Source organism: Chenopodium quinoa, unplaced genomic scaffold (genome assembly GCF_001683475.1).
Source record: "Chenopodium quinoa cultivar QQ74 unplaced genomic scaffold, ASM168347v1, whole genome shotgun sequence".
In the NCBI taxonomy this organism is placed as follows: Eukaryota; Viridiplantae; Streptophyta; class Magnoliopsida; order Caryophyllales; family Amaranthaceae; genus Chenopodium; species Chenopodium quinoa.
In genome coordinates, this window is record NW_018742815.1 from 4,226,757 (window position 1) to 4,250,924 (window position 24,168).

Here is a 24,168-nt window from a genome sequence, read left to right on the forward strand (position 1 = left end):
AAATATATTACATGTATATAAACAAATTGCAACTATTATCTTAACAATAGTATCCTTTAACCATACAAGCTTAGTAGATTTTCGAGATGGCAAATTCATATAATTTACGTTTTGACGTCTAATTTAATGATTTAGTCGTCGCTCAGTTTCCTACCCTTATAGCCGAACTCGTGAAAAAGGATCCTATTTAGCCGAAACCCCTCGCAAGTCATCATGACTCAAAATTAAACTAATATGTTAATCATATCAAATCGTTTAACGTAAAACCTTCTATTCAAGGTATTTAAATTAAAAATATTGTCAATAATGATTTCAAAAGATTGCCTAAAATAAATTAAAAAAAATAAAAAGTTTTACGTAAAATAAATTACGAGTAGTATTTGGTTTTAGTAAAATAACGCATAATTTGCGTAAAATAACATAAGATTTTTACAAAATTACATCAGATGAGGCTTACATACGGCAACACCTGATTTAGAAAAATACTCCATACACCTTTGTAGTTTTGTACTATAATTACAATCAATTCTCACCAAATTCAAAACTAATTAACATTGGTTCAATTCAAATCAAATCCAGATTACAATTTTCAAAATAATATGTGTTTAACTTTAACAAACAAGAATTATTCATGTGCAATTAAAAATAAAACTCTATATTTCTATGTTCATCTTCAATTTATACTTCCTCTGTTAATTTTTATTGAAAAAAAATTTAAAATTATTTTTCAAATTAAGCTTGACTACAATAAACAACAAATTAACAATTCAAATCGAATACATTTCTACTTAAATCTTTTGTTGTGATGTTATGCTTTCTTCTTGAATTATGCCCATAATATCAAAATTTGAAAAATCAACTTCAATTTGAATGATTTAGTGCTTGTTTGTTGCAATTGAGATACATTGGCTATACCAGTGGTTACAAATGAGGTAAAAGAGAGATAAATGAATAAAATAAATTATAACCCCAATGGTTATGATTAACCATTGTGTATACTCTTATATTTTTACAGACTCTCACCATCCAAATTCCTAAATTTAGTATTTCCCAACCTGGACTATATTGTCTTAGGTATTGTTTGGTTACATTAATTTACGATAAACACCCAAAATTCATAGGAAATGCAAATGTGGTAAGTTGTTTAGTTAACCAAAAAAGTGCAAAATAGAGGAAGTAATTGGAATTCAAAGTTAGAATTCCTAGGTCATTCAGAATTCCCATAATACAAAATTAGGGGAATGGTAAGGATGGTAAGTGAACGTTCATTGCTCATAAATTACGCAAAATGTATGCATTACAAAATTAGGGGAATGGTATGTGAATCAAGCAGTTTATAGCCGCAAAAAAGAATCCAATAAATTCACGCAATTGCCCTGACAATAGAAACTCTTGAGGTTAGTTGATTATGAAAAGATTATCAACTTGTTCCTCTGTCCCTAAAATATTGCTCCATACCTTGATTGGTAAATTTTCCCCCTTGCAACCTCACTTGCTCTCTCTATCTCTTTCCTGATCACTAAAATTGCCCACCCGTGATCACAGATTTGGCTTTGCCTTAAACAAGTGAAGAAAAGGGTTGTAGACAATCTGTTGCGGAGAGAGGGAGTACTAGGCAGAAGACCATTATAAGTACAACATACAACACCAAAACAGAACTATCAATCAAACTTCCACCCAAAAAATAGACGACTTTCCCTTTCAATCAGGCTAAGGTTCGCCCCATATCAGTAGGATTACTTCACATTCTGACTTCAATGCCTTCCTTCAACAAGTGCTCCTTCACAGATTGAACAGGTACCTGCCCACAAATAACATGTTTCAATATGCCTATGTGACAGATTATGCAAATTAAATCAGATTTAGGATGTAAATGTTCAAAAAGAAAAACTTCAACAAGTTGTCATATACTCATATTACACCACCAATACTACTTTTTTTAACAGGCAAAGGATGTATTTTATATTTCAAGGAAATAGGCACAGAATTGCTTATGATTTCTGAATTCTGATAGCCAGTAGGGTTGTAAACTTATAAGCATTTTTCAAGCAGAAGAGGGGAAATAACAGGGAAATCCCAACTACTACATGAGATATAATACACAAATCATCCTTCTGAAGTGTCATGTAGAAGCTTGAAAGCTATTAAAAGAGGAATCCATGGGTAAACTTTACCTCCTTGCGATGGAATATTCCAGCAGCAAGAGCAGCAGAAGCATTTGTCTTCTTGAAAACTTCTGAAAAGTGTTCAACAGAACCAGCACCACTACTTGCAATTACAGGGATGCTAACAGCATCAGAGATGAGGTTTACAAGATCTATATCAAATCCTTTTCCTTGACCTGGCATAATGAATAATAACACGGGAAAGGAGGAAATGAGAATCATAATTCACACAATGCAATTTTAATTTTCTGGTCAGGAAACAAATTGATGTCAATATTGTCATGTAAAACTGCCAAAAACAGACTCCAAACCTTTACCATAGTGAAATGAGGGGAAAAAAAAAGTAAATAAACAAAGAAATCCTAATGTGTAATCCTGAATCAAAAAATAACACCCAACTGCAAAATTTACACAAGATGACTAAAGAACCCAGTCAAGGATCATTTGAATGCATAATATGACCACTAAGACTGGAAATGTGTAGCAAAAAAATCTCTGTATGCAAATTGACATTGACAAATGGCTAAAACATGAGTATTAGGGGTTCTTCAATGACAGAAGATCATAATCAGTAATTGTTTTCCGTTAATGATCATGAAACAACACTTATAAGAGAAGAAAAATAGAGCACATTCATGCAACTACTACTGATCTAGAAGGAACAATACAATAGACCAAATCCAAACAGGAAAACCATACAAGCAGGGTTTTTAAGTCAAAAACATGTCCACAATACATGCAGCACTACTCTTAATTCAAAGTATACATGTTTCTCTCAGCTATGTCACGCCAAGCATAGTATTCAGAGTCTTAACACATTCAATTCTCTGTCAAGCAGGAAAGCCCACCATCACAATCTATGCAGTTCAGCAATATTTCACCAGCTCCTAACTCCTGCACAGCTTTTGCAAGCTCATACGCTCCGATTGGGCGGCCTTCTCTCCCACCATTGACCTTAAGAAAGAAAAAGCATGTGCACCATTGTATTAATAAAATTTTAGACACCAACATAGCATCACGCAAAGCATTTAAAGACAATTAAGAAACATTATTCAGCTGACTTTTATGAACTCTTGCATGATAAAGGAGCATAAACATGTTTGTTGCCAATCAACATAAGAAAGTGCAATATCTCATTGACTAGATATCACGTAGCATTTGGAACAACATTAAATTGTGTTAGACCAAACATACAAGCCTAAACATATCAATTGATGAAAAAAGTAATTAGTACGGAGTATTTCATAATCTAGATAAACTAGATGAAAAGCTAATATTATTAAACACTTTTTTTAGTTCAATCAGATGGATAAGAAAGTAAATATTTTGAACATTACTTGTTACATAAAGACTTCTACCATGTAAAATCACTATACACAAAACTATTTGTTGATTTCCCTCATAATCACATTACGTTGATGGAGTTGACCATACAACATTCAAGAGAAAGGGAATTTGATTTATCTAATCCTTGTGCAAAGTTATATAGGGACCAAACTCCTTCATACAACATCTTCATCCCAATGACCCAACAGACTGAAGTTGTATACCACCACCTCATGACGGTGCAAGTAATAGGCAATTTAACAAGTGGCACCTCTAGGTAAAAATTCTTAAACAGGATGATACATGAAGCAAAAGAATGGTGCCATTATCAAGTGTGAATTATGATTCATGTCAAGAAAGTGATGATTCATAATTAAGCCTATATTATCATTGTCAGGAAAGTGATGAATCATTATCGAGTCTAAAAGGAGGAAAAAAAATAAATAAAAATTGGTGAGAGTCGGATTTTTTTCTTTTTTAAAATCTCTCTTTTTTTTTTTTTTTTTCCATTTTATAATATACTTCCTCTGTTCCCCAATATTGCAACAATTAGCATGTTAGGAAGTTTCATATATATTGCAACATTTCCTTATTTGTGCATGCTTTCTCTCATAATCTCTCTCATCACACGGGTCTCTAATTCTACGTCTCTTTATCTCTCTCTTCATCTTAAAATCCATGCACTATCCCCATGTTGCAATATTATGGGAACGGAGGAAGTATGATTTTGTCTAATAGTCATAGTGGTTGGTTCCTTAGTTCCTTGGATTTTAAAAGGGAATCACCAAGATGACTTAGTTGGTTTAATTCACCAAACACAGTACAAAATTGCCAGAAAGCAATGCACCACAACATCATATCCTTGTCCTTACCTAACCCTGCAAAACAAATTTGGAGCCAACAATCCATAATTTTGAATACTAGGCACTCTCCACCTAAGGTAATATGCAATTTCACAATGAAGGAAAACTGTGAACAAGACTGACTAGCACTAGAGAAACATCAGGTGAAGGAACTAGTCAGCCTATGCCTTTGAAGAATGTCATTAGTATTAATCCTACAATTCCTACCTTATGCCAATGTTAGAAAAAAAACTCACCTTTGAGGGACTTTTGCCTTCCGTCTCAAATTTGCAACCAGGAAAAATAGAAAAACTTAAGGGGCTGAGTCAAGCAACAGAGAAATTGTTAACATGAAAATGTTCCTTAACAGTCCCTTGTCCAAACCTTTGAATACACTACTGCAATCAACTGAAGGAAGCTTCTCTAACTCCTCATGTGGAGCAACAATGGGAAGTACAACAGCCCTCTTTCATGCATTGTCTACAACTCATACCCTCTTATATGCAAATTAGATGTTCGGTCAAAAGACTCAAAATAACTTCAAAAGCACCTACTATGATCACATGTATAATAAAACATAGCAAAGCCTAGAACAAAAATCATTGCTAATTCCTTTTAGAGCTCAAGCTTAGGGTAGGTGACATCAAACTAAAAAGGTTAGGAGATCATAATATATGTTATATTTAGTTCTATTTGCATCTAAAATTAATAGTGATAGTACATAGCTATTATCCATGATTTTTTAAATGTGAGAAAAATATAAATATATTCAGCAGTTACAAGGGACATAAAACAGTCTTCCAAGAGGCAACTACATTAAGCTTTGAATTAAAAGTAATCTAAAGTTAATCACATAGCAGGTCAGAGAATTTACTTACAGTGCACTGATACCAAGCATATGTTTCTCCATTTGGACCTGAAAACCATCATGGCATTTAGAAAAAAAAAATCATAATAAATGAATACATTATCTGAACATGAGATGATTGAAGATAGAGAAAAAATAATAAATATAAAATATACATTAACAAATACAATATTAAACCTCAAACTAAAACAAGTACTAGTCCAACAATTTTTTTATAGCCGATTGACAAATTAGTACAACAACTATTAATACAAGGTGCAAAAGACATATTAAAACTGAATTTGATGTAAAGGAAGATCCCAATCAAGATATTGTCAAACAGGACAATAGTGCTTAAATTGGAGTTAGAATGGAGATATTGATCAAGATTTCACCCAAAACGCTGACAACTTATTGTGAGTTGTGATCATTAAAAAGGCAAACACCAAATTACTGTATTTTATTTTATTTTTGATATGTAAAGATTCAAAACCAATTGAAAATCATAACAACATCATGAAATACAGTATCTAAGTGCAATAAGTCCTATTACTTGAATACTAAGGCAATCATGATATAAATTAGGCACTAAAGAGCCGTGTAAAAACCAAATGATTCAAGATTCAACATATTTGGTTCCAACAACAAATAAAGAATTGCCAATCACTATTTGCCATAAAATCATACTTGAGTTTAATTTTAACTAAACTGACATTGAAATTCATTAAGTTCAAATTAGGTATTCTTGCCAGCAATTCGACATGCAATAGATGTAAAATCAAACTAGCATACACCATGAAAGGTATTCTACCTGGATTAGTAACCTTAACAGACTTGAATGGCACATCATTAGGAGTATTTATGTATACTCGACGGGGATCAATGCTTACCACAACTGCCTGCAAGATAATCCATTAATCTCTTAAATACAGCATTGCTAAATGAAATTATGAAGTGATTCAAAATGAAATGTTTTTTTTACAACACAACAGTACCACTAGCTGGATCATCTGCATGCATACAACAATAATGAAAATATAACGCAAGTATACAAAAGATTCTACAATAAGATGGCTACAATTTTCTATAACCTTTGGTCAAAAGCATCATGAAAATAGGCTTGTCCGTTTCATTTTAAGTAGAGAAATATGTAATACTTCCTTTCTTTTTTTAATTGCACCATTTAGACTTTTACTCTATTCACACAATATCCTTGACCACCTTTTGTGACTTATCTATAAGGAGAACATAGTCATGTGGGATCTAGTTAAATTCGTCTTAATATCTACTTTTTAAATATCAATTTTTTTTTAATGGTTTTTACTAAAGTATAATTGAAGAAATTAATCTCCAAATAAATACATTGGCAAGCGTGAAATCCCAAATGGTACAATTCAAAAAATGGAAGTAGTACATATTAACCCCTTCACTAAAGAGCGCTAAAGGCAAACGCCATTACAATCATTAGTAGAAAACAGTATTGTGCATATGGAAAAAGTACACGAGTATCTCATGAAATCTCCCTAAATTTGATTTTTTTTTTTTTTCAATAACAAATATAACATGCACACCTACAACAATAATAAATAAGTAGATACTGCTAAAAAAAATTTAACAGTACCATGCCAAACGGATAAAAAGCAGGCAAACTAAAATGGCCTAAATCACAGAATAATAAAATACTAGTATACTTTACAAGAAAGATGGGCCAGTAAATAAAGAAAAATGCATGGAACACACCTATCACAAGACAAAATCCCCCCCCCCCCCCTTCTTCTTCCCACACAGACCAAAAACACCACATTTTTTGTGTGAGGATGGAAATTTGGCGCTGAAAACCATCAACGATTGCTCATTGGCAATCTCTATTGTAGTAACAACCACCAAATTCCCTAATTGGTTTAGCCACCCATGAATTCACATTCAATAAATAGAGGGCTTCTGCTAGAATTAACACTTTAAATATGGGGTGATTTTCAATTTGGAAAAAAAAAAAAAAAGGTCATACGAATATTTCCTTGTCATATAAGGTGGCTAGGTGTTACGCTTTACACTAAGCACAGTTTGGGCACACTTTATAAACTAAGAAGGGCATATTTGGGTTTTGGGTGGGTGAAAGTTTGAAACTAACTAAATAGAGTGTTGCAAATTTTCAAAACCTTCCCAAGATGGAAAGTGTTCCAAAATTTTTGAAACGGAGAAAGTACAAACATAACTATCAGATACTGCCACCTTTATCATTGATTATCATGAAATATGGCAGCTAAGATGAACCGTAAAAGAAAAATGCACAAGTAACTACGGGATATACCTGATTGCCATAAACTTGTGAAATCTGTTCCAAGCTGCTTCTTCCACTTTTCACCTACAAAATTCAGTCAAAACTACTCTAAAACCGACAATAAAAAAGCAAACAAAATATCAAAAAGTTGTCTTAACAAGACATACTCCACTTAGCAAGTACTCTTCAGCAGCATAAACAGCATCACTACCGATAGAAATTTTATCAGCACCTGACCTAAAATATTCTGAAGCAACTTCCAAACTAGTGTAGTGCCTGACAGGACAGGGAAACAAAAGCAAAATCAAATTTAGTCAGCTGTCTATTATGGTACTTTATGCGAACAAAATGGTCTATTTACCTTCCATTTGCATCAGTAAAATCCCTAATGCCACCTCCCACAGTCAATGGAACAAATACATTCTCCGAAGCAAATCTCAAAACCTAAATGTAATAAGAGAACAACAGAAATGGAATATTAGTAAATAAAAAATAAACACACACACAATGGGTAGTGGAGAAAAAGCTAAACTTATAAAGTTTAACATGCAGAGGAAAAAAGAAGAAAAAAATATAAGTAAAAGAGCATTGCAGCCAAAGAAGCTCGATAAAAAAAAAAACCTGCAACATCGGCAAGTCACCCAATGGAAAGTCCCTAAAACCTGTGATGTTGAGAAAACTGATCTACAAAAGAACGGATAACTTCAGCTTCAACCTCTTAAAGTACAGTATCACTGTCGTATACATTCAACCAGGGAAACACATACCTCATCAGCTCCATCTTCATAGTATTGCCCAGCAAGTTCTACTGGCTTGCCAAGATTTCTTACCTAAAAAGAAAAGAAAAGAAAAGAAAAAAAAAAACACAACTCCATCAACAATCAGCAATTGCTTAAGTAAAACTGGGGAGAAAAGCGAAAGAAAAAAGAAAAGTAAAACAACCTATTGTACAATTTGTTTGTCAGTTAATGATGAGAGTTTAATGCAAAGAGTTTTAAGAGGAAGATACAAAATACCTAATTCAAAATATTCAATACCAAGTCTAAGCATTTTAGGCAAAATCGAATCTACTATTTAAAGTAGAAGGGGTGTGAGGCAAAAGGGACAAATATGGTATTCTTAAGAAGAGAGAAACTTATGAAAGAACAGGCTTGAATAAAAAAATTAAAAAAAAGACTCATGTTTGGTTATAGTTTATACCCACTTACTAGACTCTTGATTCAAGGGAGTGGAAACAAAGTAAGAGAGAGTTGGCAGAAATGTGTAGATATTATGGGGTAAGAGGGTAAAATGGCCAAACATAGAATAAAGTAGAAGGCTACCATCATTGACAAAGACATCAGGATAGCATAAAACTAGAAAGCGGCAAAGACCATGCTGACTTTCTCAACAAGGCCAAATCGTTTCAGTTGGGCTGTATTATTAAGGATTTTCAATTGATAGAACCGATATTGTTAATAATTTGTGTTTAATTATCTTGCAAAACCGTGAGAAATTATGCATCAGAAATCATATATATTGATAATATTACGTGTAACAGATGGAAACATAAGAAATTATGTCACTTTCATCGCGGACACATATTGAGTTGCATCATAAATTGCAACAAAGATACTTATGTGGTACCTCATTTTCATCAGTTTGTTCTCTAATATCATATTGATCTCCTTTTGTAACAACATACCTCATTTTCACCTGTTTGTTCTCGAACATCATATTGATCTCCTTTTGTAACAACAAGATCTCCTTTGTCGTTTGCCCTCACATCAAGACAAGCAATCACCTAGAAAACATGTTCACCAACTTAGCATGTCCAATGGAAGCAAAGTTATACATTCATTAAAATATAAAGCACATAAACTTCAACATCTAGCAGTACAGAAACTGTTCTTTGAATGGATATACAATTTGGACTTTTGGAGTAAAAAGACTTTCCAGGAGAACCATAGTTGAGTTCTTAACATGGTCCGGATTCTCCGGAATATAGTGAAATGTTTTAAAATGCAACTTAAATATAATATGCCAAGTTACCGCAATAAATGAACATATTGAGGATCTAGTTACACTAGTAATTATGGAGGCACTGGAGCTCCAAACAGTAAATCAGAGAGACAAAAATTTTCACATGTGACTTGACCTGTAAACTTTGATGAAATGAAGTAATGAAACAAAGTAAAAAAAAATTAAGAGCATACCCTCTTTGCCAATTTTGATGCTTTTCCTTCAATTTGTTTCTGTGAAGTAACAAGCTTTAAGTTTTTAGATTGAAAATAAGCAAACGTATACAAGATAAAATTGTATTTATGTTTCAAAATCTCTACAAACTACCTTTGATATGGACTCCGGGTGTAAGAAACGTCTTAATATAGAAAGACCAACATCTGTTAGATTCAATCAGAGACAGATAAGCATACGAAGTTGCCTCGGTAAATAATTTGCCTTGCTCATAAGCAATATAGTACGTCTATTAAAAGATTATCAATCCATCATATAAAAAATTCGTACGAACACAAAAGACCATCTAATATATTATCAAACCTGAAGAACACCCAAGTAAAATAAATTGCAACTATATTTAAGCAAGAATGCCATCACGCTAGTGGAAGATAATGATTCAGAGACTAAGGCCTTGTTTGGTAGATGTAGGAAGTAAATTTCCATGGGAAATTACTTCCTTTATAAAAATTCCTAGGAAATACATAAATGTGTTTGGTTGTCATGTAGGAATTTGTAAATCCTAATAATTGTGAATGACCAAGGGTGGGGTGGGTAAGCAACTTCCCATATTTTGTGGGAAGTGGAAATTCCCATGAATTGTGACTTCCCCCATTTTTACTTTTTAATGTCAACCAAACAACATACCCAAAAGGAAATTCATGGGAATTTTGAGTGCCTATGGAAACTAAAGGCAACCAAACAACACCTAAGCATGTTGCACCTGTAGCAAATTAAAGATATGTTGAAAGAACTGAAATTGATAGAATAACTACAGCTCATGGTTTATACACGTTTCTTGTGCAAATGTATGGGTGTTCAAAAACCCACGATCCCATCCAAAGCAAACATTCAAACACTGAATCACCCTGCATTGAACATTACAACCCATGTTTCACTCAAAAGTTACTTGCTATTCAGTGAAGGATTCCCCACGTTTCACAAGTAATGGCTCTAAGCCCCTAAGAAGCTACTTTAACTACTGTAATAGCGTAAAATTATTGTAAGATCCTAGAAAGTGTTAGACATCAATAACATATCCCTACAACTATCAGTTCACGATCAAGCAACATTTCAGTTCCCGCAGCATCATGACCCCGTGATAGCGAGCAAAGCCGTAACTATGGTAAGCGTAATCATCTACTCCACTATCACTAAATACCCACAAAAATTAAGATAAAGTTCTTATGTCATGACCAATAGTTCTAATCATATAGGTTAGTTCCAAATACAGCTCTGAAAATTATAAAAAAACGCTAACTATTCTCAGTCAAACATAGGAGGAAGGATAAATCATGATATGAAACCCACAACAATAAGTAAAATACAAGGAAAATGTCTTGCCTCCACTCTTCTCTGGGTGAAACTGAACAGCATTCACATTTCCCCTTCGGACAGAAGCAATGAATTTGTCTCCATAGTCGCAAGTTGCAGTCACCCACTCTTCATTACTATGTGACTGAAAAAACAATACAGTTAGCTACAACATAACAGGAGGGCGCTTAAAGAAAGTGTAAGCACTTGACTTGTGATCAGTAAGTAACAGGATGAAACCATACAGGCATGGCACGATAAGAATGAACAAAGTAGACATGACGGCTTGCTACATCTTCCAAAATTCCAGCATCCTTCTCAATTTGCAAAGAATTCCAGCCAATATGTGGTACTCTCAATCCTTTACTGGAATCAAAGCGTCCAACAACACCAGGTATCAAACCTAAGCCCTTCACTAAGGAAAAACAACTAATGATGGCCAAGTCGAAGACTTTTATTCATAAAATTAAAAAGGAAAAAAAATATAAAAATAAAAAATAAAAATAAAAACAATTGATCATAACATATCAATCAAATTTCATACAATGAAATAAAGCCAGCCTTATGTTGATGGAATACTATGCCATCAAACTGATGATGGCAACGGATACAGACGTAATTTTTAATTGAGATGATCAATAAACAAATAAAAATGTAAGGCTATTTTACATTTTTAATCTCCTAGCTTAAATTTAATCACGTAGCTTACATCATGAAACAAAATGGCACTAACATTTATCGTGGCATTTAAGCTCAGATCGAAAGATATAATATATCTTAATATAGTATCATTTTTCCATATTTAATACTGATTGCAGCCTCAATCTCCAAGAATTTAATCGATTGAAGGTTATGTTACAATTAGTGCAAGAAGGCATCACCTAGTCAAATACATGGGACAAGCTATTTGATGGCTATTCAGGTGATGCCATGACGATAACAACAATAAGCCAAATAAAAATACTGCTTCTGCACCAATGTTTACATCCTGCTAGAAAGCATATGGCCATAAGAGTAGGCATGCATATAAAGTAAAAAGGCGAGGATACGTAAAAAGGTGAATAAAATAAGAGAGGTGAGGACAGTAGTGAAAGGGTGTAAGAAAAAGGTAGATAATATAAGTGTGTGAGTGGAAAGGTATACACATAATATATTGCGGGGTAAGAGAGGTAAAGTACTGAATGAGATTTGCCAAAATTGAAATAAATTTAAAATGTTTAGACTTTCTTCAATTTTCAAAAATTGAAAGTGTTGAGAGCTATTCGATTCGGAGATCGTATATTTTAACCAAACATATTGTTCTCATCTAATTGTGAGCATAATTACAATTTTCGTCCAATAAGATAAAATACCACATTTCCTGCCTTTCCCACTTATATATAACAGACCTTTTTCAGTCCTATTCATCATACTAATGATGAATTTTACAACGTTGGAATATCATTAGTTTTAGCGCTAAAATTAAAATTAATCCCCCACCCTCCAAAGAAAAAAAAAATGTATATGAAAAAACCATAATTTTACCATTGTTACCGTACTTGACAAGAAGCGTGAGCCAAATTCATCACAACCTTTTAGTCAAAAGTTTCATCTCAATGCTTCAACAAGAACAAGAAGGTGAAGGATAAAACATTTACCAAGTCCATTTTCTTCACTAGATTCAAAAAGAAGTTGGAGGCCCAAACAAATGCCTAAGAAAGGGCGATCATTCTTGATGTAATCACGTAGAGCATCAGCCATCCTATGGACAATTGAAAAAACAAACAAGAGATTATTAATATAGAGAGAAAAGGACGCAAGTTAAAGAAAAAAAAAAAAAAAAAGCATTGTACAACTACAAGATTTGACTTTCATACAAAGCTAAGACAATAGAAATAAGGTTTGATCTTGGAGTGAAGCAACCAAACATAAAAAGATTGATATAACACAAATAGGAGAGCAATAAACAGCAAAAACAACAACAAAAAGTGTAGATGACAGTTATGAAACCCGATAGTATCAGGACATCAATTATGGTTCACATAAGATGTGTCTTCAAAACGCGCCCATTAACAACCTAGCCCAGACCGTCCAATTTAAAACAGAAATTTAGGATTACTAACCAATAATTTGAAACAAACTTATAATGATTGATACAACACTAGAACCTTTTTTTTTAACAGCTAGTACGGTAAAGTGAGAAAGGCAGTCAGTCATAATTTAGCATAAGATGAGTCTTAATGATGCTAACTAAAAGTTGCTTAGTTAGATCAGGATTTGCTACCCATTGAATATACTTTGGCATTTGTTCACTTACAATAAACGTCAATTCATCTGTAAGTTGTAGTTTTTGTTCAGCTATTAAAAAATAACCATTGAGATGCAGCTACAAGCAAATATGCTTAACACCATCGTGAACTGACACAAACAATAAATTATATAACTCGAAATACAATTAAAATGCTAAGCAGAATAAGAAGCCTAAACAAAGAGATGTACACATAGTTCATCAACAACATTCAACACTCCACACGGATACCAAGAGATAAAGATAAACTTAAATTTATGATAACAAAAAAGGCTTCACGAGAGTCTAGAGCTTAGAAACTCTCAATTTAAACCTCTAATTGTATAGAAGGGCTTTTCTTTCCACATCAGTAATCAGTCATCGAAATAAAGGAGCATCTATTCTAATAGAACTATACAACTTAATTCAATAATTACAGGGTAAAATCAATACATAATCTACCAAATACGATGGAACTGACAAAATAATAGCAAGAAAAAAAAAAGGGGGTGAATGGATTGTTAAAAGCCTTTTGAGAATAACACAATTTGCAAGACAATTAGACAACTCACCCCTTTTCATTTAGAACATTCATTGCTGCAGCAAATGCTCCAACACCAGGAAATATAAGACGATTTGCATTCACAATATCATCAGGTGTTTGGACCTGAATATTTGTTAGTAAATGTTAGTCAATCAACCTAACAGAGTGATACTTGTTATCAAAGAGGAGTATAAGATATTTAATACATATCAACTATCCTCATAAAACATGCACAAACAACTTTGAGCAAGACAAATTATTTGCAACAAATGTTTTCTTCCTTTTTTACTTTTCATTCTTTCTATCTCTCCTCATCAAATGCAACTTTATTTTTCTCTCTCCATTTACCACTCACAAACAAATTTTACCTAGATGTTGGTGAATTTCACATCATTGCAAATAAATTGAAACGGAGGTAATATAAACTTCAGGAGGAACTTTAATCTTCCAAAATCACAAACAAGGGCTAATTAGTTATTTCAATGATGTAATAGAATAAAAAATTGATTAAGTAAGAAATTCTATTCCATGACCAAATATATGAGCAACAGCCCAGATTTTTTTTTTTTTTTTTTTGAATGGCAGCTACAGTCCGGATTTAAAAACTTTAAAAGGTTTTAATTACTTTATAACATAGAAGAGCATATATTGGATGAGTTGAGATCTGACGTCAATTAGTGTTTTCAATGCTTAAGTCATCACATAATCCAAATCTGGTGTCTCGTGCCTTACATAGATGAAATTAGAACACACGAGAGTGGCTTGTAAATATTTTTTAAATCACCTCTATCAAAGATTTAAAAAAAAAAAGTTGTTAGCAAGCGGAGTTCAAGACAGTGTATAAAAAGGGTGTTAAGGCACTAGGCGATTAGGATGGAACGCTATGCTCTAGGCGAGGCGCATTCAAAAAGGCGCATTGAGGCGCACGTGCACCTTAGGCCCACATAAGCAAATTTCTCATAAAGTATGTTTTGAGGATCTTCAATTACTCATCAACAAAGATAAAGCTCCATAACAAGTGTATCCAGAATTCCCTAATTCTAATCTACTCAAGTGATATTTTTTAATGCTCTTAAAAATTGTTTTTTATTTTTCATTTCAGCTCTTTTAAATCGAGAAGTAACTTCTTTAAAATTACAATTGGCAAATCAAATTAACATCCTTTTAGGGATTTTGTTTCACATGTTGCAATTGCAAACACCAAGAGAATACACACTGCAAAAAATAAATCGTATATAATATAGACAAAGCAAATAGTTAACTCTATACTCTAATACCCCCCCCCCCGCTTAAATAATTGCATCACCTGCCTTATTCAACCGTTCATATATAAATGCATCGCTACTATATTAGGTAACCTTCTAAAAAATTTTAAATTTCTCTCTCCTAAGCCATGTTCCCCACTCATCATTTTATATTTGTTTCTGAGAGTGAGGGATAGCTCAAGTGGTTAGAGCTTCCCTCCCGATTCCAGGAGAGAGATCCTGGGATCGATTCTCACCCCGCCCTTGTGGCTCTCTAAACACCAAAAAAAAATAAAAAAAAATTATATTTGTTTCTCTCCCCCTTTCTTATTGGCTTTCAAATTTTTTTATTTTTTCTCTTTCTTACAAACCCCTTCTGTTAACATAGAGAATTGACATTAGTGTTTTTATCCATAAAATTACGTTCTGAGGATCCTCAATTACAGATAGTTGATACATCATCATATATTGAACACAGACCTAAAAGCAAAGTGATTACAAGAATGCTAAACAAATACATAATGAAAAAACAAATAGTGCAAGGAAAATAGATATGATATAATAATTAAAAGCGTGCAAGGAAATAAATTACCCACATCTTTGATATCGAAACCAAGGCGGCGAATGGCATTCCTCAAACTCCTTACATTTCCGGCACCGTAATCCAGCAATGTCACAGCTGTTTGCTCCAGCGACAATGTGCAAACAACTTTAAGTCAGACTATTGAAAAAAATGTGTTCCGCATATAGAGCTGAAGAGAGAGAAGGGTAACCATTATCTCCACCACCAGCGACCGCACGAATAGAGAAGGTTGTCGGTGACTTGACTCTGATATTTTTCTTTGGTACGTGGACTCGTTGCTGAAGAAACAGTCCACCATAGCCAGAAACTGGAGAGGTGGTTGATGATGAACATAACCCAGTTATGGTGTGAGAAGCTGCCACCTCCATACCTTTATGAGTCAAAGTTGCTAGTTAAACTAACAAATAATAGTAAGAAGGTTTTGTTTAGTTCACCTTAATTCTCCTGATATGATTTGATATGGTCTATCTTTTTATTTTCTAATTTGATCTTACTTAATTTTCCTATTTTGAGCCGATATAAACTTTTTTTCTGGCTTTGATTTGTTCTGTTTTTAAGAGTAAAACTCATATAAATATCGATCATTATTAATAGGTTAAGGGGTATTTGGTTCACTACTCGGACAGGAAAGTAGCCTAAACAGCGCCTTTTGGTCACCCGCCATCCTTCATTATATCTCTTAGTCTAACCGAGCAACAAGAAACTTCATCTGCAATCTGTAACACCCACCACACAAATTACACCAATTCATATCCCCGCCATTATCTTCCCTTAACATCCATCATGCCACATACCAGTGTCCCGAACCGCCTTCTCCCCGTAAACAGGAGAGTTCTACAGTCTAATCAGACCATGAAAACTATAGAGGTCCTAATTTCATAGTTCAATCCTAACATAAAAGGATTCTGCAACATATTAGCAACCAAATTTGATTCAATTATCAATTACGCTCAAAAATTACATACATTTAGGAAGAAAAGGTCCAATTTCATAGTTACATTCTAACATTGAAGGCACATTTGATTTAATAATCAAATTAGGTCACATAATTTTCTTCTCTAGCTACAAAATCGAGTTTAGTAATTACTTGTATAACAATAGTAGAACAATTGAGCTTAGAAGAAAATTTGAGTATACTGAGAATTAATTCAACGATTAACCCTAGACTTTGAGACTGAAATTCGAAGATTACAAAAAGAAACAAACATCTTACCTCAGAAACTGCTTCAATGGAAGGAAAAAGTTGCTTCAATGGAGTGCGCTTCAATGGGAAACTGATAGAGTGAGAACTGAGAAAGAGAACAGCTCTAGGTTTTTGGTTTTTTTTTAATGAAGGGGTCATTTGGTTTAACATATTGGAATTGATTAAGGGCTTTGATCACTAAAATTAATTTCAGTTCAATAAAAATAAGTTTCAGTTCAGCAAAAAATAATTTCAATTCAGTAAAATTAATTTAAGTTCAGTAAAAATAATTTAAATTCAGCAAAAAAATAATTTCAATTCAGTAAAATTAATTTAATTTCAGTAAAAATAATTTAAGTTCGGCAAATATAATTTTGTTTCAGTAAAAATAATTTCAGTTCAGCAAAAATAAGGTGAAGTGAACGGGGCCTAAAAACTCGTACTATATCTTTTTTCGTGTTTAAAGAGCCACAAGGGCGACTGGGCGGTGGTGAAAATTTCATAGTTTCACCTTAACCACTTGAGCTATATTGTGGTTGTATGGATTGAGAACCCCATACCTTGTTAAACTTATTTAGTGTGAAATTAAAATGGATTTGTAGGTCATCGGCGGATTCGATATGAGTTTAGTGGATTCAGCTAAACCAATAATAGAATTGGAGAAAATTCGTAATTTGGAAAGAAAAAAAAAACATAAATCTAAATTAAATACAAATGCAAGTACCATATACATTGTTGCAAAATTTATCAAAAATCCACAACAAAATGTGAATTGTAATGCTATGTTAGTGTTTTATTATTTGCTCCACTTTCTTGTTGCAGCCGTATTTTACAAATTGCTCCATTTATTTTTTGGAATTTTTTAACAATAATTTACCACGGAGTACTTGTATTTTTTCCCCCACTTACGGTCTCCTCATATCATATTTTAATATTTTTCATATCCTTTTTACTCCCCAATCCCAACTTATATTCATTTTTGCTTTTTCGGATTATTTTATTCTTAACCAGCCCCAATTTCCATTATACTATTTTCTACTACTCATTCTAAACCTCTGTGTCCGGAGAAACCGAACAAGTATAAAGATACAGAGGGAGTACGAAATACAAAAATTTGCATAACCTGAACTTTTGCAAGGACGTACAGACGTACTATTTCTACCAGAAGCTTTGTTACAATAGCTAATTAGTAATTAGCTATTCACCCGGATTAATACGAGTAGTTTCCAAAAAAGAAGTTTGCCCCTTGAACAATCCAGCTATTAAGTAATAAAGTAATTAAAAAAAAAAACAAAAAAAAGGTACATACGGAGTATTCAATTATTCATAGTCCAAAGGATGAAAAAATCCACAGGAAATAATAGCAGAAGAAAACATATAAGGAGAAACCTTTTTTTTTTTTTTTGAGAGAAACATATAAGGAGAAACCTAATACATTATAGTTACAAATTAATGAAAATAACCGTTAAATACATAATAATTAAATTACAATGAAGATCATAAATTACAACAATACACGAGTTCAAGCAACTCAAAATAAAATTTAAAAAAATCCGGTATATGTAATTCAGAAAAACCAAATAATTTACAACAAACTCGAAGATCAAAACCAGACATGGTGGCCAACACCTCAATCCATCACCATGAATGTGCACAACAGACATGGGCAACATCTGTCAAATCAGAGGCACAAAGGAGTCAGGGAAGTCCTACACAGGAGGACATCAAATGCTAGTACTAGTGTTAAAAGCACATTTTCACAAACTCATAATCATCCTGAAACAGGAAGACACATAAGTCAAAAGTTCTGAATAAACAGAATGAAAGCAATGAAAAATAAAACTCCGCCAGTGGGTTTTCCGCTGTCAGTCCCAAGCCTGGATAAAGGAGGAGGGTTACAGTAAGCCAGTGACAGCCAATGTAAAACTTTGTCAGATCCCTTGGCATGAGCCACAATGATTGAGAGTAGTACTATGATGGGTGACCTCCTGAGAAGTCCTCATGTTGGTTCATGTAGCCGACCCCACTAATGGGATAAACTATTAAGGCGTTCAAGGCGAAGAAGAAGAAGAAGAAGAAGAAGAAAGCAATGAAAAAACAACTAAGAATAAAAAGTGAGAATTGGTATATTGAAAGAAGAGATAGATAAATTTGAGATTTACATGTAAAAAAATTGGACTGATTTATTTGAGGGATAATAGGCAGACATGGGAGGAACCCATGTTAGGGTTTCGTATTCTCTTTCAAAGTTTCTTTCACTAGAAACTTCATAAGTTGGAAACACGCTATATCTTGACTTTAACAGTATACCATGGTCCAGTGTACTCACAGCAGCAATGGAGTGCATTATAGTTTAACTTGCAATAATATGATATAGCTTAGAAACAGATTTATGTAATGCTCAAGAAGATGCAATTCCATAACTTCATCAGTAGTTCTATGGTTTGTATCTACTAATTTCAGTTGGCGCTTGCAACCATATGTTTATTACTGTTTATTTGTTCATACATGTTTGGGTTCATAGGTATTGTTCAAACTTTTATAAACAAGTTTTTAGTTGTTCAGACTTTTGTAAACATGTTTGGATTCATAGGGTATTTGTTCAGACTTTTATAAACAAATCATAAATAAATAAAAGGCATGTATACAAAACTAATTCCACTGTTTGGCGAGGAAAAACTTCAAAGGACAGAGCAAGTTAACTGAAATCTGCAATGCCAGTGATAGAGATGGTGAAGATAGGGGTGGATCTTGGTCATAGCCGGCAGCCCCATTCCCCCCTAAGTTTTTCTGAGTTGTTGGTTATAAGTAGTAATGTAGTATGATGTCTAATAAATGCATATAAAAAGAAAATTGATGGATGTAGAATTTTTGAAGAAACATGTTAGAATCATCATACTAAACATCAAAATTTCAAACAAATTATGTGAACAGAATGGTACTCACCAAGCAAAGATCTAAAAATAAGGATATGTTGAAATTGGACAGCAATGGTTTGCAGGTTTGCCAAATTTGAATGCAACTTCTTGAGGAAGTGTCTTTATGAATTCCAAAACACGACCTTTTGCGTAATTGTTGGTAGGGTCACGATATATGATGATTTGTGGATGGGTAAAGATTACATCTTTCAGCTTGATGGAATTCTCAACCACATAGGTAGCAAACTCAATGTCAATTGGCAGTCCCAAAAAACCACAGTGCTCCAAGGTCTTCAAGTTTTTCAGGGGACGCCCTTTGTGTTTGACTATATTCCTTTGAGGTACATTAGCCTTATAAACCCAAGGATGCCTTGAGAACTGCAACATGAGAAAAACAAGATCAGTATAAAAAACTAACGACCCGTATGGTAGTTGGTTATAACTGGTGATAAAGGAAATTGCTTCCCCATGGTAATTAAAATGCAAGCTTAGGAGAAAGATTGCTTCCCTACGGAGGAAAAACCACAAAGTTTACTCTTAAGTTAAATCAAGTCTACCCTTTAAGATAGTTACTAAATTTGCAAACATCTACCAATATGAAGCCTATACACTTAAGCTAACAACTACTGCATTCACTCTTTAATGTGCTTGACAATTACCCGTTAGCCCAAAAAATCAAAGAAAGAGGAAAAAGAGTGAAAAGGCAGGGGTTGTCAGTAAGCATATGGACAAAATGCAGGTCCTTTGGTGGGGGTAAGAGCATATACAATGGGCATATATTTGGTTTCCCAAATTGAGGAGGCTCCCCAAATCTATAAACAGCTCACATATGAGTTGAAGTGTTGTCCGACATTTCTATTACAAATTTTGTTTAGGATGGAAAATGGCAAACTTCGCTCATTAACTAACAGGTGCAACCAACCTTTTAGACTATTCATGAAATATACCAAATGGTGAATAAAAGAAGAGGATAGTGGGTTTGGCTAATCAAAGATGGATAAAAAATAAGGTAGTCCATAAATGAGAGTTTAAAATAGGACATGTTAACAATACAAATTCAAGGTGATGTTCAAGCTCTCAGCTCTAGCTCAGTCTACACAACTGCTTACAGCTTGCTTAGTTATGATGGTTACTTGGTTAGAACTTAGAACCCTGAGCTTAAAATGGAATTTGTGATGGGACTTTGTTAAATTATTTCAGGACAAGACTTTGTAATGAAATGAGATACAAATATAAAGTTAATCAACAGTATATCAAGTTTATATGTGAGGGTGTGTACGGGGAGATCTACCTTCAAAGTGAGCTTCTCCAGAACCGGAGATTCGCCAATCAAGTAAGCCCACCCAAGTAGGCTTTCATCACCCTTTGCTTGGACATGGAGTTCTAAATGCTTAAGGTTTGACATGATTGGTGGTTTAGATATCCCTGTATTCCACTGCATAAGACGGTGATAGTTGATTATGAATATGACAAAGAAGAAGAAAAAAAGCAAGTACATATATAGGTGGGATCGATATTTATTCATAATAGGAATAAGAGTCATTCACAAAGGCATTAATATCATGCATACCTGGATAGGGTAGGCAGTTTTTAAGAACAAGTGCCAACTCAAATACTCCAAGTTGGACAAGTATTGTGAAAGGGATCTATAAGCATAGGCCACAACCTCTCCTCTATAATTTCCACTTCCGATTGATACCTTAGAAAGCGATGAAGCTCTAATATTCAGTGCTATAGGATGCCCATGCAGAGTGAATGACACAAGTTTTGGGGCCATAATGTCAATGCACGACAGATAATAACAGCATGATAACTCCAGATGTTTGAGTTGTAGGGATGTTTGAGGCATGTTTATACACTTCAAACCGCTTGACCCATCAACAATGCACAAATTCTCCAGGGCATGGCAAGAAAGCAGAACGCACTCTATGTCTTTGTCAGTTACATTGACATATTTAAGACACAAAGATGTTAGGGAAACCAAATTACAATGCAAACCAAGAGACAACAAACGACATTCAAGGGGCCAAGTGTAGCAATTTATCAACGAAAAAGCTCTACCAATTTGTGGTGTGAAGTCCAATTCAAGCCTTTTGACATGTTTTTCTATAGCAAAGGCCAGCCACCTATCGATATCAGACTCATAACTTACGTCCAGGTCAAAAACCACGCTTAGCTCGTCTATAGCCACACCAAGATGAGACTCCAAAACACTTTTCACCATCGTCACAAAATTCGATCTTTCTTGGGGAAGTAACAGATGATTTCGTGCAACCCAATGCACAATAGGGTGATCATCTTTAAAGATTAAGATGGGAAAACATCGCCAAATGTAATTCAACCCGTGCGAAAGAACACTAGTTTGTGCAGCTTCCTTGATTGTGAGGAGGGACATGATCGACATCAGAATATCATGCGGCAACTGACTCAGTCGATCATTATCACTGCCTTTTCCTTGATAAGGCTAAGCTTATTATAATCATGACATACAGTGCAGACGAAACACAAATCAGCATGACTCATAAGTCTGATATAAGTAATGTTAAGGAAACAAATATAATGCACCTGATGCTTGCAAGATTTGAGTGCAGGCCATGTCCGTTTCTCCATAATCAAACTAGACAAAGACAAAGACAATCAAAGCTTCACAGTAACCTAACCTAAGCTTAACTTAGCTCTGCAAGATTCAACAGCACCAAAAAACTATCAAAGTAGTCAAAATCCAGTAACAGAAAAGCTTAACTGTTAATAATAGTAAACCAAACAATTAACAAGTCCAAATTGAACACTATGATTATGAAAAATATCATCAAAAAATTCGGAATTAGTAAAGATGGGAACTTTAAGACCAAATTGGATTTTTAGGCACATAATTAAAGGGTTTTGCATTACATTAGCAACGGAATTTGGTTTAGTTATCAAATTAGGCTCATAATTTTCTTCTCTAACAACATAATCACAAGTTGTGATCTTTTTAATTAAACTAAATTAGATCAACCATAAACCCTGACATTGATATTCGATTGTTACAAAAAAAGAAAAGAAAACAAAAAAAAAAAAAACATTTACCTCGGATTCTGCTTCAATGGAGGATAGTAATATCAATAATGGAGAATGTGGAGAGCGCTACGGTTGGAAGATGACAGAGGAGGACAGGTTTGGCTTTTATTTTTTATTTTATTTTTTTTAATTATGCAAGAGAGTGGCAAAAGCGCAAAACCCCCAAGCCTTGTTGGGTTCACAATAAGGTATTATCTCCAACGATTTCCCACAATCTATCTATATACTACCTCCGTTTTAGAAAGAAAAAAAAATTAGTTGACACGTTTTCTTTTAGGGTAACTTTTTACCAAACGTGTCAACTAAATAAAAACGAAGGAAGTATATATCTACAATAAATTAATAACCCTTCTGTAGAAAAGGTGGAAAATAAAACATTGAAACAGAGAAGGAAGATTAGTTATTTTTTTTATATGCAGTATACCCATTAAAATTTACAAATTAATTGTATATTTATGACTTTCACAAAAAATCATCATAGTAATTCCAATGGCAAGCTAATTGTCAAATTAGTTTGTCATGCCACATGAGCTTTTAAACTAATTGTCAATTTAGCCCCAATGGCTAATTAATAGCTTTGCTATTTAAATGGACTTCAATTGCTTGACCAAACTAATTGCATTTCCATGCTCCAATGGTTAAGCTAGTGGCTAGAGATTATTTAATATTGCAAGCAAGTCCTAGTTACAACCATTAGAGTTGATCTCAAATACCCAAATGACTAACGAACGTCAAGGAGGGTCGCGGCGTAGTGGGGGTCTAGGCTGCCGGCAAAGTAGTTTCAAGGTGGTGGCCCGGGGTTTCGACGACGGTGGAAAGGCGGAAAGCGGTTTACGGGTCAAGCTTAGGTAGAGAGGGAGGGGGTAAGGTAGTTTAGTGGAAAGAGTGGGCACTGGCGCGGGGTAGGTGGGAGGGGTGGTGCTGATGCGAGGCTGGTGGGAGGTGGGTGGCGGTTGTGGCGAGATGGCTAGGCGTGCAAGGTTGTTCCATTGCCGGTGGAAGGTGAGTGGCTCGTGGTTATAGTGGTGATTTTTTATTTAAAAAAAGAATTCTAAATTAATCAAATAATTAAAAAAAAAAAAACAATAAGATGCAGCCACGAGAAAAATATTAGCCCTAATGACTAACAGAGTTAATGTCTATCAGTCATTTTGGCATTTAATGACATTTTCATTAAACTCAAGGGCATATGGTGAATTTGAAATTTTCATGGGTATATGATAAATAAAAAATTTAAATCAGGGGCATTTGGTGAAAAAGCCGTTAAAAAAATAGTAACATAATCCCAATATTTATCTTTCACAAAATATATATATAACCTTTCAAGGGAATACTTCGGTCACATAATACCCCGTGGCCGCTCTCCACTTAAGCCACCCCG

At 34.0% G+C, this 24,168-nt stretch overlaps 2 protein-coding genes across 4 annotated transcripts; both read right to left on the bottom strand.

Annotated features, from left to right (window-relative positions):
* Positions 1 to 1,168: 1,168 nt before the first annotated feature.
* On the bottom strand, positions 1,169 to 17,046 carry LOC110725814 (imidazole glycerol phosphate synthase hisHF, chloroplastic-like). 2 transcript variants are annotated; one of them, XM_021905281.1, is made up of 20 exons: positions 16,840 to 17,046; positions 15,817 to 15,996; positions 15,640 to 15,722; positions 13,828 to 13,922; positions 12,627 to 12,730; positions 11,235 to 11,404; positions 11,020 to 11,134; positions 9,787 to 9,842; positions 9,657 to 9,695; positions 9,146 to 9,244; positions 8,229 to 8,291; positions 8,083 to 8,145; positions 7,823 to 7,905; positions 7,629 to 7,737; positions 7,492 to 7,545; positions 5,992 to 6,079; positions 5,212 to 5,249; positions 3,014 to 3,119; positions 2,175 to 2,341; positions 1,169 to 1,801 (listed from the first exon to the last, which is right to left on the bottom strand). In XM_021905281.1, the coding sequence occupies exons 2-20, from the start codon at positions 15,992 to 15,994 to the stop codon at positions 1,742 to 1,744; spliced, it is 1,770 nt and encodes a 589-aa protein (XP_021760973.1). In that variant the 5' UTR covers positions 15,995 to 15,996; positions 16,840 to 17,046; the 3' UTR covers positions 1,169 to 1,741. The 2 variants fall into 2 exon arrangements, with proteins under 2 accessions (XP_021760973.1, XP_021760974.1); XM_021905282.1 differs by having other exon boundaries at positions 9,790 to 9,842; positions 16,840 to 17,045.
* Positions 17,047 to 18,175: 1,129 nt separating this feature from the next.
* LOC110725815 (FBD-associated F-box protein At3g49020-like) lies at positions 18,176 to 23,046 on the bottom strand. 2 transcript variants are annotated; one of them, XM_021905284.1, is made up of 6 exons: positions 22,797 to 23,046; positions 22,293 to 22,404; positions 21,298 to 22,191; positions 21,019 to 21,162; positions 19,756 to 20,105; positions 18,176 to 18,482 (listed from the first exon to the last, which is right to left on the bottom strand). In XM_021905284.1, exons 2-5 carry the CDS (start codon positions 22,335 to 22,337, stop codon positions 19,767 to 19,769), a joined length of 1,422 nt encoding a protein of 473 aa, XP_021760976.1. In that variant the 5' UTR covers positions 22,338 to 22,404; positions 22,797 to 23,046; the 3' UTR covers positions 18,176 to 18,482; positions 19,756 to 19,766. The 2 variants fall into 2 exon arrangements, with proteins under 2 accessions (XP_021760976.1, XP_021760975.1); XM_021905283.1 differs by having other exon boundaries at positions 22,293 to 22,430.
* Positions 23,047 to 24,168: the final 1,122 nt, after the last annotated feature.